The sequence below is a fragment of the Salmo salar genome, chromosome 09 (assembly GCF_965601325.2).
Source record: "Salmo salar chromosome 09, fSalSal1, whole genome shotgun sequence".
NCBI classification, from domain to species: domain Eukaryota; kingdom Metazoa; phylum Chordata; class Actinopteri; order Salmoniformes; family Salmonidae; genus Salmo; species Salmo salar.
This window is the reverse complement of record NC_138299.1, coordinates 88208622-88223381: the sequence shown is the minus strand read 5'-3', so window position 1 is coordinate 88223381 and position 14760 is coordinate 88208622. Positions and strand designations below refer to the sequence as shown.

Genomic DNA, 14760 nt, shown 5'->3' with positions numbered 1-14760 from the left:
AACAAAAGGACCATTTGTGATGTTTATGGGACATATTGGAGTGCCAACAGAAGAAGCTCGTCAAAAGGCATGAATATGTTATTTCTGAGTTTTGTGTCGCGCCTGGCGGGATGAAATATGATTGTCTGTGTTAGTTTGATGGGGTGCTGTCCTCAGATAATAGCATGGGTTGCTTTCGCCGTAAAGCCTTTTTGAAACCTGACACGGTGACTAGATTAACAAGTGTAGCTTTAATTTGAAGTATTGCATGTGTGATTTCATGAAAGTTTAATATTTATAGTAATTTCATTTGAATTTGGCGCCCTGCACTTTCACTGGATGTTGGTCAGTTGGGACATTAGCGTCCCATCTAGCCTAGAGAGGTTAACCGCTCTGTTTTTTGCCTCTTTTGAAGAGCTTGTCCCCCCTGCCACCGTGCAGCAAAGCACTTGACACATTATCCCCCCAACATCTATGCCAGTGATCGAGCGTCAATGGCAGCGATTTTATCACCCCCCACCCCACATACACACCTCATCCCTCTGTAGCAGACAGGCAGGGTACTCCCTATAGAAGTACTAGGGCCTGAATGTGGTGGCAGCTTGTAACCTTGGCAAAGTTCTGTGAATTCAGCCATATGAGGTGTCCCTGATTGTCTAGAGTAGATGTTTTACCCTCAGTAAGGTTCTATGCATTTCTTGGTAGAATGTCATGCTCTCATAACGTACGTTCTACGTTATAATAACAGATACCACTAACACGAACTCAGAATGTGCCAATAGGTCACAGTTACCATGAAAGTTGGAAAAGACAGACCATGGTATGAAGAAACTATTTAACAATTTATAAGTCGCTCTGGATAAGAGCGTCTGCTAAATGACTTAAATGTAAATGTAATGGACTCTGCTGTTACTCCCTATCTGTCAATGCTTGAGTCAATGCTTGAGCATCGATGGGTTTTGCATTACAGTTTCATTACATTAAAACCTCAAATATTAGTCAGGATTCCAACTAAGCTCGTGGATTTAATTTGCATGGTTAAACAGTTTGTGTCAAGGGCTACATATACAATAAACAGTGTATTCCACCAATCACTGATTTATGGCCATTTGGAGACAACAGCTAAATAAACACTGCTATTTCAGTGAGGCAGAACCTTCCAGGGACTTCTCAAATTGCCTGGAATGTAGTGTAGGAGGATGGAGTATACTTAAATAATAATACCCTTGGAATTGGAGTGTACTTAAATAATAATACCCTTGCTGATTAATCGCTGGGAGGGAAGGGAGAGTGGAACTGGTGACAATGAGACAATGTCATGCATACAGTGCATACGGAAAGTATTCAGACCCATTACCTACGGACATGGTCCCACAGTTGACAGTGCATGTCAGAGCCGGAGCCATGATGTCAAAGGAATTGTCCGTAGAACTCCGAGGATCATGTCGAGGCACATATCTGTGGAAGGGTACCAAAACCCTGTGGGGATGTTTTTCAGTGGCAGGGACTGGGAGACGCGTCAGGATCAAGGCAAAGCTGAACGGAGCAAAGCACAGATAGTTCCTTGATGAAGTCCAGAGTGCTCTGGAGCAGGTTATCAGACTGGGGCAAAGGTTCACCTTCCAACAGGACAACGACCCTATGCACACAGCCAAGACAACGCATGAGTGGCTTCGGGACAAGTCTCCGAATGTCCTTGAATGGCCCTGCCAGAGCCCGGACTAGAACCCGATTGAACATCTCTGGAGAGACCTGAAAAAAGCTGTGCAGCGACGCTCCCCATCCAACCTGACAGAGCTTGAGATGATCTGCAGAGAATAAAATGGGAGAAACTCCCCAAATAGAGGTGTGCCAAGCTTGTAGCGTCATATCCATGACACCTCGAGGCTGTAATCGCTGCCAAAGGTGCTTCAAAGTTCTGAGTAAAGGGTCTGAATACTTAAGTAAATTAAGTAAAATTCTACAAACCTGTTTTTGCTTTGTCATTATGGGGTAGTGTGTGTAGATTGACGAGGGGGGAAAAAACTATTCAATCCATTTTAGAATAAGGCTGTAACGTAACAAGATATGGAGCAAGTCAATGGGTCTGAATACTTTCCTAATGCACTGTATTTTCTGTTGTGTGTGTACAAGTTTTACTGTAATACCAGAAGTCCTCACAAGAATAGTAAACCAACTCTAATTGTGGTCGGTCCTTAATTGTAAAAAGGCTATTTTAGTCTTAGGAGTTAGGTTTAGAATTAGTGAGTAAGGGAAAATAGGTTTTTAATGGGAATCAATTGTTGGTCCCCAAAAAGTCCTCAAGTATAGTATAGTCCTCAAGTATAGTGTCATGTCCAATGTGATGCCTTGACCAATTCAGAAAGACAGCTTTAAAATGTGGGTTAAAGACAATAGATGTTTTGACTCACTGCCAGATGAAGTGGGGCAGAACTCAGAGCCCAGAATGGAGGGGCGCTCAATTAGATTTCACTTCTCCCTAGCAACACAAAACACTGAATCCAGGCAGGGGCATTTGTGTTCCCCTCTGATTTTTGAGAGCCCCAACCCTATTTGGCAACAGTAGACCTTGTCACTCTCCCTGGATCAATTCTCAGTCTATCGATGATAAAGAGGTGCTCATTGAAGTTGGCCCAGGCTTCTATATTGGGTAGGCGCGAGTGTGCGCACGCACAAGTGAGACACGTGCACAACACACAAACTTACATTTTATAATCTCCCTAATTTTAAACTTAACAACAAAACAGAGATCCATCACAATGAATACAGGTGTGTTTGGTTATCTGTCATTGAGGGTACCCCAAGATAGACCTGCTTTCCAGGTTCTTTATGGTACACCCTGAAAGAGGCATACTGCTTAGATTGCCTCATTACAATCTAGACCTCAGCCAAAGGACTATGAACCTTCTCGGTCATCCTCTGTGTACAGATGAATGGCAGTGGTCAAATAAACTATACAGAACAAAAATAAACGCAACGTGCAACAATTTTACTGAGTTACAGTTCATAAGAAAATCAGTCAATTGAAATGATTTAATTAAGCCCTAATCTATGGATTTCACATGACTGGGAATACAGATATACATCTGTTAGTCACAGAACCTGAAAAAAAAAAGTAGGGCATGGATGAGAAAAACCATTCAGTATCTGGTGAGACCACCATTTGTGACCGACCGGCTCGATCTTATGAAATGGTGTTTTTAAACATTTGATAAAAGTGGAGAATCAGGGCTAGAAAATGGTATGTCATACAGTTGGGAAACAATGGGAAAGTAATTATGCTTCGAAAGTTGATAAACCTGTAACCTCACGTTTGAGAAGATAGCCGTTGAATGTTTTGGTACACCTACTGGAGAGCACTTCTTTGTCTACACCCATTCAGCATTGTTCACACCCTCTAAAGCCTTAGCCCCACCCATCTCTAAGGATTCGCATGTGAGGTTATGTACTAAACAACCAAAAGATGTCAACGCTAAAGGCTGGTTTATACTACGGGCGTGTTAGTAAATTTTATTTTGAGTGGCAGAGTGTGCTCCAGGCATTCGTAAATTCAGAATGTTTCACTCTCGGAGCGTTCAGAGCGCGCACACACTGGATGATCTAGTCGAGAGGTAGGGTTGATCCGAGCATTCTGACATAACAGCAGTCAAGCTAACTGACTGAGGTTGGCTAGCTTGCTATCTACTTCCAGACACAAAACGAGAGAACAGCTCACTGACCATTTCACTCAGCCTAGAAGAGCTGGTTAGGCTGTTTTTAAATGTTATCCAGAGTGTTGAATGCAACTGTGCTACTGGCAACAATTTAATTAAGCTTTTTTGCCAATGTTAACCAACACAGGCATATTCAATGAGCGTTGAGCATTTGGAAATTCATCAGTTATTCTGTGCTCTGGCACCCTCAGACGAGAGTCCCCAGAAATCTGAGTAGATAGACGTAGCTGGTAAATTTGCTCTGGCTATCGACAGTTGTTGCAGTGACATCATGAACATTCTATTGAAATGGTTACTTGCATAGTGGAGTCTTAACCTGTTAGGGCTAGGGGGCAGTATTGACACGGCTGGATAAAAAAACGTACCCGATTTAATCTGGTTACTACTCCTGCCCAGTAGAATATGCATATAATTATTGGCTTTGGATAGAAAACACTCCAAAGTTTCTAAAACTGTTTGAATGGTGTCTGTGAGTATAACGGAACTCAAATGGCAGGTCAAAACCTGAGAGATTCCTTTACAGGAAGTGGCCTGTCTGGCCATTTCTTGAACTTCTTTTCCATCTCTATCTTTTACTAAGGATCTCTGCTCTAACGTGACACTTCCCACGTCGTCCATAGGCGCTCAGAGCCCGGGAAAAAACAGAATGTCGTCATCCCAGCCCCAGGCTGAAACACATTATCGCCTTTCTCAAGTGGCCGATCAAGGGACACTGGGCTTAGGCGCGTGACCCGACCGCCCCCGCCTTTGTGATTTTTTCCTCTGTTTGCCGAAAAGGAGATTCCCTGTCGGAATATTATGGCTTTTCTAAGAGAAAAATGGCGTAAAAATTGATTTTAAACAGCGGTTGACATGCTTCGAAGTACGGTAATGGAATATTTAGAATTTTTTTGTCACGAATTGCGCCATGCGAACGACCCTTCTTTACCATTTCGGACAGTGTCTGGAACGCACGAACAAAACGCCGCTATTCGGATATAACGATGGATTATTTTGGACCAAACCAACATTTGTTATTTAAGTAGCAGTCCTGGGAGTGCATTCTGACGAAGACAACAAAAGGTAATCAAACTTTTATAATAGTAAATATGATTATGGTGAGTGCTAAACTTGCCGGGTGTCTAAATAGCGAGCCCGTGATGCCTGGGCTATGTACTTAGAATATTGCAAAATGTGCTTTCACCAAAAAGCTATTTTAAAATCGGACATATCGAGTGCATAGAGGAGGTCTGTATCTATAATTCTTAAAATAATTGTTATGCTTTTTGTGAACGTTTATCGTGAGTAATTTAGTAAAATGTTAGCGAATTCCCCGGAAGTTATGCTAGTTCTGAACGTCACATGCTAATGTAAAAAGCTGGTTTTTGATATAAATATGAACTTGATTGAACAAAACATGCATGTATTGTATAACATAATGTCCTAGGGTTGTCATCTGATGAAGATCATCAAAGGTGAGTGCTGCATTTAGCTGTCTTCTGGGTTTTGGTGACATTATATGCTGGCTTGAAAAACGGGTGTCTGATTATTTCTGGCTTGGTACTCTGCTGACATAATCTAATGTTTTGCTTTCGTTGTAAAGCCTTTTTGAAATCGGACAGTGTGGTTAGATTAACGAGAGTCTTGTCTTTAAATAGCTGTAAAATAGTCATATGTTTGAGAAATTGAAGTAATAGGATTTAAGATATTTGAAAATCGCGCCACTGGATTACACTGGCTGTTACGTAGGTGGGACGATTACGTCCCGCCTAGCCCATAGAGGTTAACCTGTTGGGGATAGGGGGCAGTATTTGCACAGCCGGATAAAAATCGTACCCGATTTAATCTGGTTACTACTCCTGCCCAGTAACTAGAATATGCATATAATTGTTTGATTTGGATAGAAAACACTCCAAAGTTTCTAAAACTGTTTGAATGGTGTCTGAGTATAACAGAACTCATTTGGCAGGCCAAAACCTGAGAAGATTCCAAACAGGAAGCGCTCTCTCTGACTACTTCTTGGCCTTCTTGATCATCTCTAACCAAAACAGGGGATCTCTGGCATAATGTGACATTTTCTAACGCTCCCATAGGCTCTCAGAAGGCGCCAGAACGTTGAATGGTGACTTTGCAGGCCATGGCTGAAAAACAGTAGCGCATTTGGATAGTGGTCGATCTGAGAACAATGAGACTGGGGCGCGTGCACGAGCCGACACCATGTTTTTATTTTTTCGTCTTTGAACGAAAACAGGGTTTCCCGGTCGGAATATTATCGCTTTTTTACGAGAAAAATGGCATAAAAATGTATTTTAAACAGCGGTTGACATGCTTCGAGGTACGGTAATGGAATATTTCTAATTTTTTTGTCACGAAACGCGTCGGGCGCGTGACCCTTATTTACACTTCGGATAGTGTCTTGAACGCACGAACAAAACGCCGCTATTTGGATATAACTATGGATTATTTGGGACCAAACCAACATTTGTTATTGAAGTAGAAGTCCTGGGAGTGCATTCTGACGAAGAACACCAAAGGTAATCAAACTTTTCTAATAGTAAATCGGAGTTTGGTGAGTGCCACACTTGGTTGGTGTCAAAATAGCTAGCCTGTGATGGCTGGGCTATCTACTTAGAATATTGCAAAATGTGCTTTCACCGAAAAGCTATTTTAAAATCGGACATATCGAGTGCATAGAGGAGTTCTGTATCTATAATTCTTAAAATAATTATGTTTTTTGTGAACGTTTATCGTGAGTAATTTAGTAAATTCACCGGAAGTGTTCGGTGGGAATGCTAGTCACATGCTAGTCACATGCTAATGTAAAAAGCTGGTTTTTGATATAAATATGAACTTGATTGAACAAAAAATGCATGTATTGTATAACATAATGTCCTAAGATTGTCATCTGATGAAGATCATCAAAGGTTAGTGCTGCATTTAGCTGTGGTTTGGGTTTATGTGACATTATATGCTAGCTTGAAAAATGGGTGTCTGATTATTTCTGGCTGGGTACTCTGCTGACATAATCTAATGTTTTGCTTTTGTTGTAAAGCCTTTTTGAAATCGGACAGTGTGGTTAGATTAACGAGAGTCTTGTCTTTAAAATGGTGTAAAATAGTCTTATGTTTGAGAAATTGAAGTAATAGCATTTCTAAGGTATTTGAATATCGCGCTAAGGTGTATGTAAACTTCTGACTTCAACTGTACATGGATGGACACTTCCCTCTGTCAGATGCCATGGTTGCCCTTAGTTTGAAGATGTAATCCGGAGACAGGTGTTTTATATAAAGACTGTTCTCTTTGACTCCGTCTGCATATTTGCAATCAAAACGTCAGAATTCTCTCCATCACCTTAGCTATCATACTAATTCCACTGATTTCAAAACTCTGTCCTCCAGAAATTGCAGAGCAACACTTATGCAGTTCTACTATGTGATCTTTCAAAAAAGCCATGCTAGAAAGGATTACCTACACATACTGACCAGCTCATGTTATAGACAGAAGCATCCTACATGGTAGGCTAATCCTAACTCATCTCTCGGCATGTCCAGGCCACTCATTATCTCAGCCAAGCATGGCTAGTGGGAAGGTTGCAGACCTTTTTCAGTGGCTAAACCAACTAGGCTCGTGATTTAACAATTGTATTTGTATATACAGATAGCATACAAGTTGGTTAAGGCACATGAAAGTTCACGTTACAGAAGGGATCTGTCAAAAAAACACATAAAAAATGTACGTTCAAATGGCTCTCCTGTGAAATAGTGACGCGCGACATACGCCTAGTTTCCTGAAACCAGTCCCATTTGCCTCATGCAGCACGACACATCTCCTTCGCATAGAGTTGATCACGCTGTTGATTGTGGCCTGTGGAATGTTGTCCCACTCCTCTTCAGTGTCTGCAAAAAAAATATTAAAATGTATGCACTCACTACTGTAAGTCGCTCTGTATAAGAGTGTCTGCTAAATGACTCAACTGTAAAATGTATGTGAAGTTTCTGGATATTGGCAGGAACTGGAACACGCTGTGTCATACACGTCGATACAGAGCATCCCAAACATGCTCAATGGATGACATGTCTGGTGAGTATGCAGACCATGGAAGAAATTGACATTTTCACCTTCTAGGAATTGTGTAGAGATCCTTGCCACATGAGGCCGTGCATTATCATGCTGAAACATGAGGCGATGGGGGCGGATGAATGGCACAACAATTGGCCTCAGGATCTCGTCTCTTATACCTGTGCATTCAAATTTCCATCGATAAAATGCAATTCTCTGGCAACAGCGCTGGTGGACATTCCTACATGCCAATTGCATGATTCCTCAAAACTTGAGACATCTGTGGCATTGTGTTGTGTGACAAAACTGCACATTTTAGAGTGGCCTTTTATTGTCCCAAGCACAAGGTGCACTTGTGTAATGATCATGCTGTTCAATCAGCTTCTTGATATGCCACATCTGTCAGGCGGATGGATTATTTTGGCAAAGGAGAAAGGCTCACTAACAGAAATGAAAAAAATGTGAGTAGAGATTTTTATGCATATTTCTGGGATCTTTTATTTCAGCTCATGAAACCAAGATTTTACATGTTGAGTTTATATTTGTGTTCAGTGTAGTAGCACAGATGTCAACACTATGAATATAACAGTATAAAGGGGATATGTCAGTCACACCGACTTTCTCTAAACATGTCACCTGATCTGTTTTTGACCAGACATCTTCAACATGCATTATGCAGGTTGCTAATACGGGGGACCAGTACGGGGGAAAAAATCATTATGAAATGTATGCATTCACTACTGTAAGACGCTCTGGATAAGAGCGTCTGCTAAACGACTAAAATGTAAATGTAATTTCAGTTTGTGAGACAAAAAAAAGGAAGTATACAGTAGAGAATCATTCTACCATCTAAACCACTGAAATATTTACTATAAGCAACAACAAAAAATTCAGTTGGTGTACAAACAAAGTAAAAGATGCAAAAACGAAAGTTTTAGAAATAGAAAGCATAGAAATAGTACACAGAACAGATCTACTGCTTGTTAGACTTGCTTTCAATCAGAATGACATATCTATTACTCACATTTCTATGTGAATTTGGTTAAGTTACATATTGCAGCTTTAACAAATCAAGGTGCTAAAAGGACAACTCTTCAGTTAATCTAAGGCCTGGGTTGAAGGAAAAAGGCAGACATAGTACAAATAGGTTATAGGCTGGCTAGTTCCAGTTACAAAACAGGGATTTCTATAAGGTACATGAATAGAGGGAATCCTATTATTAGGTGCCGCAAAGAACCAACATGCCATAGAGATCCTGTCTAATTCCTAATTCTATGCTAATGACCATGTCTATTAAAAGTTAAGATATAGATACTGTGACATCTATTAGCTACTTCTATATAAAAGGAGAAGAGACCAAAACTACATTTAACATTTTAGATTAATCTAATATGTACTTAAAGTTCCAACACAGTGGCAAAACATGAAATTTACCAAAAACTGAAACGGCGAAGGACGAGAGGAGGGTGGCATTTAAAGTATGCGGGGCACAGGGAGGAACATCGTAGTCGCGCCCCCCCCCCCCCGCTGTTCCCCTGTACGGCCATTTGGAATCTCCCCGAAAATGTACATGGCTTCCAACAGGAACTATACCGATTATTAACTGAAAGTGTAGCCTATTGAGGGTTCACTTCGTAGTCACTCGCATAAAGACGACTTTAGACGATGTAAACAATATTTAGGCTCAGGTTTTTGTCCCCCCCTTCTCAAACGTCTAGTTTTAACTTTCTATCTTACAAACAAATAAAAAACATCAAATATACTATTACACCGATAGATTGCCTATGGCATGCTGTAAATATACTTATGTCAAATACATGACCCCATTTTCCTCCAAATCACGGCAGGTTGGCTGATAAGGGCCAGCCACAGAGACACTACTTCAGAAGCCAGGGAATAACCCATAGATAGGTCTGTTGTTTGTACCGGACTACAGAGTTTGTGTATTGTTTTAGTTCCTGTTGTTGTAAATCAGCAAAAAGTTTTTCCTAAATGAGCGAGGCAAGTATTTGCTTTTTTGTATTTGCTGTAGAATAAAGGCCTAGTAAAAACGTAAATAAGGCAACAGCTATGGAAGTTTAGCCTATAGGAGTCAGAGTGATGAGTTGAATTATTTAAAAATCAAGTCAAAATCTGTCATGAATACTAGGATCACTTATTGATGAAGTGAATCGTTCAACTTTGGTAGAAGATCGTAGAAAGATAGGTAAGTTTGACATAGGCTTTGGCTATCAAATTATTTTCAAATGTTACATTGTTACACGATAATGTTACAAGTTTACTTGACTGTAACGTTGTAGTTTTAAATGTGACAATGATATTCATATAAAGACATAAGACAGTAGGATACACACCTAACCTAAATGACAAACGAACAAATTTAGAAAACGTATGGTTCTGGCCTAAATTAAACAAAGAAACGGTGAAATAACAAATTAACAAGATCTAAAAGGCACATTTACCGTGTATTCCTTTGTTGGGAACATCATTGGAGTTGAAGCCTTTGGAACTGTACGCAGCCCTAACTTCATTGCAGCTTGTCGACTTGGGCTCTGCCGTCGTCGAAACAAACAGCACGGCAAATGTGTAAACCGTAGAGAACACTAACATCGTCTTCATTGAGTCGGTTAAATAAAAGTTTAAAATATAACCCGCACGCAAAAACACGGGAAAGGCGCTCAGCTGTAGGCTATTACTAGGTCAGAGTTTCAACTAGCACGTTGAATTTCCTCATGAAGACCCTGATTTCTTTCAACTTCGCTGGCAACGAAAGTTCTAAAAGTTAACAAGTTGGTAGACTAACTGGATTCTTCATTCACAGCCGTGATTGGGCCACCTTAAACAATTAAGACTAAATAAATAATGAAGGGAAAGTTGTTTTTTTAAACGCGAAAGAGTATGAGTTTGTCTTCAGCATGTATTTCGAGTTCCAGACTCTCCGATAGAAACTCAAAGCAGGCAACAAAACATTGGTTTCAAACTTTTCTAAATAAGCAGCCAAACTTATTTTTATAATGTTCGTGTTTAAAGTTGCGTCCACCTCGACTTCAGTTCGGACAAAGGCCAATGACGATGAAAAGTAGAGATACCCAAAAGTTTTTGCAGTCTTCAGCGCGCTGCGGTTGCTTTACAGACAGGACACTAGACTGTATTATGTGCGTGCTACAGCTCAGATGTTAGACGCCTAGCAAAGTCCCAGGGAAAATATCATTGCACACTCCTCGCGTCCTCTCTCCTCGCCCCATTGGAGAAGAAAGCCAGAGGTCCCGCCCCTCTGACCTTCTCCTCCAATGCGTTTTGAGAAGGAGGCGAATATATCGGATAGAGGACGCGAGAAGTAGACAAACTGAGTTCCGGACAAAGACTTGGGAACACAAAACGCCCGGGGTGGAGCATGGACCGGACGTTAAGTAAGCCCTTGCCACTGCGATCTCCAGCAGCCAAAACGCACATTGATCTGGGTTTGGAAAACCAGGAGTTATTGGCAAAATATCTGTTTTGATTGGTCAAAACACCATTTTGTTGGAAAATGTCAGACTTGGTCTGCCTGTGTAAACGCAGACATATAGATCTACTTGAATGTCAAACTTTATTGTGCATTAGTAACAACAAGTGTTGGCTTCTGCAAAACCTACACTTTTCTTACCTGCACTTTTCTTTCCACCAAACCTTGACCACATTTAATCTCACCCAATTACCCTCTGAATTCCACTGTGGACCACTTGTACAATGTAAACACACTGACTGCATCAGTACTTCCCAGAAGTGTAGAATGGCAGATACATACGGTGCCATGTGTGCAACATTCAAACAAATGACAAAACCCCTGTCTTCAGATCCCCTGTCCTCAAATCCTGTCCTCAAAGGCCTCAGACAGCAACAGACACAGGTAAAGCTACACTGCCAGGGAGAAAGTAGGTTGCTTTCTAAGTATGTCTGCCTGTCTTGAAATGGGTGTGTAGTGGAGTACTAGGGCTGCATCCCATATGGCACTCTCTTTCCTATTCAGTGTACTACTTTACAAAAGGAATAGGGTGCCATTTGGGAACCATAGGTGTGTAGTGTGGCGTACTGGGGCTGTGGCAGGTGGAGGAGATGCATGGGCAAGCAGGGACATCTCATTAACAGGATGACAGACAGTCTAGTATGACACCACCACTCTCTCTTCTCTCCTCTCCAGGCCTGAGGTTCAATCACAGCCACAGCAGCACTGCTGTCTGTCAGACGCTTCATAATTAAAGGAGATATTAGCCAGCACGCTTAGATCATGCCAAATAAAGGTGTGTGTGTATGCGTGTGTGTATGCGCGTGTGTGTGTGTGTGTGTGTGTGTGCGCGCGTGTGCGTGCACGTGTGTGTGTGACCCCTCTGCTGATGGCTGAGAAGCTTATTGAGGGGCTTGGTTCAAAGAAAAAGTAGTTGTTTTTAAAAAGTTCTTCCCTCTCTTTATTCATGATCATGTGCATCTGCCACTACTCTTACTCATGCAAAATCCCTAACAGATATCTCATAGTTAACCAGAATCCCTAACAGATATCTCATAGTTAACCAGAATAGTGGAGCAAGTTGAGAGCTTCAAGTTCCTTGGCATCCACATCACCAACAAACTCACATGGTCCAAGCACATCAAGACAGTTGTGAAGAGCGCACGACAAAACCTATTCCCCCTCAGGAGACTGAAAAGATTTGGCATGGGTCCTCAGATCCTCAAAATATACTGCTCAAAAAAATAAAGGGAACACTTAAACAACACATCCTACATCTGAATGAAAGAAATAATCTTATTAAATACTTTTTTCTTTACATAGTTGAATGTGCAACAAAATCACAACAAAATCACACAAAAATAATCAATGGAAATCCAATTTATCAACCCATGTACGTCTGGATTTGGAGTCACACTCAAAATTAAAGTGGAAAACCACACTACAGGCTGATCCAACTTTGATGTAATGTCCTTAAAACAAGTCAAAATGAGGCTCAGTAGTGTGTGGGGCCTCCACGTGCCTGTATGACCTCCCTACAACGCCTGGGCATGCTCCTGATGAGGTGGCGGATGGTCTCCTGAGGGATCTCCTCCCAGACCTGGACTAAAGCATCCGCCAACTCCTGGACAGTCTGTGGTGCAACGTGGCGTTGGTGGATGGAGCGAGACATGATGTCCCAGATGTGCTCAATTGGATTCAGGTCTGGGGAACGGGCGGGCCAGTCCATAGCATCAATGCCTTCCTCTTGCGGGAACTGCTGACACACTCCAGCCACATGAGGTCTAGCATTGTCTTGCATTAGGAGGAACCCAGGGCCAACCGCACCAGCATATGGTCTCACAAGGGGTCTGAGGATCTCATCTCGGTACCTAATGGCAGTCAGGCTACCTCTGGCGAGCACATGGAGGGCTGTGCGGCCCCCCAAAGAAATGCCACCCCACACCATGACTGACCCACCGCCAAACCGGTCATGCTGGAGGATGTTGCAGGCAGCAGAACGTTCTCCACGGCGTCTCCAGACTCTGTCACGTCTGTCACATGTGCTCAGTGTGAACCTGCTTTCATCTGTGAAGAGCATAGGGCGCCAGTGGCGAATTTGCCAATCTTGGTGTTCTCTGGCAAATGCCAAACGTCCTGCACGGTGTTGGGCTGTAAGCACAACCCCCACCTGTGGACGTCGGGCCCTCATACCACCCTCATGGAGTCTGTTTCTGACCGTTTGAGCAGACACATGCACATTTGTGGCCTGCTAGAGGTCATTTTGCAGGGCTCTGGCAGTGCTCCTCCTGCTCCTCCTTGCACAAAGGCGGAGGCAGCGGTCCTGCTGCTGGGTTGTTGCCCTCTTACGGCCTCCTCCATGTCTCCTGATGTACTGGCCTGTCTCCTGGTAGCGCCTCCATGCTCTGGACACTACGCTGACAGACACAGCAAACCTTCTTGCCACAGCTCGCATTGATGTGCCATCCTGGATGAGCTGCACTACTTGAGCCACTTGTGTGGGTTGTAGACTCCGTCTCATGCTACCACTAGAGTGAAAGCACCGCCAGCATTCAAAAGTGACCAAAACATCAGCCAGGAAGCATAGGAACTGAGAAGTGGTCTGTGGTCCCCACCTGCACAACCACTCCTTTATTGGGGGTGTCTCGCTAATTGCCTATAATTTCCACCTGTTGTCTATTCCATTTGCACAACAGCATGTGACATGTATTGTCAATCAGTGTTGCTTCCTAAGTGGACAGTTTGATTTCACAGAAGTGTGATTGACTTGGAGTTACATTGTGTTGTTTAAGTGTTCCCTTTATTTTTTTGAGCAGTGTATTTTACAGTTGCACCATCGAGAGCATCCGGATGAGTTGCATCACTGCCTGGTATGGCAACTGCTCGGACTCCGACCGCATTGCACTACAGAGGATAGTGCGTACGGCCCAGTACATCACTGGGACCAAGCTTCCTGCCATCCAGGACCTCTATACCAGGCGGTTTCAGAGGAAGGCCCTAAAAATTGTCAAAGATTCCAGCCACCCTAGTCATTGACTGTTCTACCGCACGGCAAGCGGTACCGGAGCACCAAGTCTAGGTCCAAAAGGCCTCTAAACAGCTTCTTCCCCCAAACCAAACTTCTTCCCCCAAACCATAACATAATATATCCCTGTTCCCCAACAATACATATCCCTTTTCACCAACAATATACCCCTGTTCCCCAAAATAATATCCCTGTTCCCTAACAATACACCCCTGTTCCCCAACAATACACCCTGTTTCCCAACAATCTATCCCTGTTCCCCAACAATATATCTCGGTTCCCCAACAATACATCCCTGTTCCCTAACAATACACCCCTGTTCCCCAACAATACACCCTGTTTCCCAACAATACATCCCTGTTCCCCAACAATATATCTCGGTTCCCCATTAATACATCCCTGTTCCCCAACAATACATCCCTGTTCCCAAACAATATACCCATGTTCCCCAACAATATACCCCTGTTCCCCAACAATATACCCCCGTTCCCCAACAATATACCCCTGTTCCCCAACAATAT

At 42.6% G+C, this 14760-nt stretch overlaps 1 protein-coding gene across 2 annotated transcripts in view; it reads right to left on the bottom strand.

Moving 5' to 3' along the window:
• Positions 1–10928, bottom strand: part of gpc4 (glypican 4) — a 72797-nt gene extending 61869 nt beyond the window's left edge. The window contains exon 1 of one of the 2 annotated variants that reach the window (XM_014212964.3): positions 10193–10928. In XM_014212964.3, the coding sequence (XP_014068439.1) occupies positions 10193–10349 (157 nt within the window). In that variant the 5' untranslated portion in view covers positions 10350–10928. The remainder of the gene's footprint in view (positions 1–10192) is intronic. The other variant, XM_014212965.3, reaches the window with a different exon arrangement.
• Between the last annotated feature and the right edge of the window lie 3832 nt (positions 10929–14760).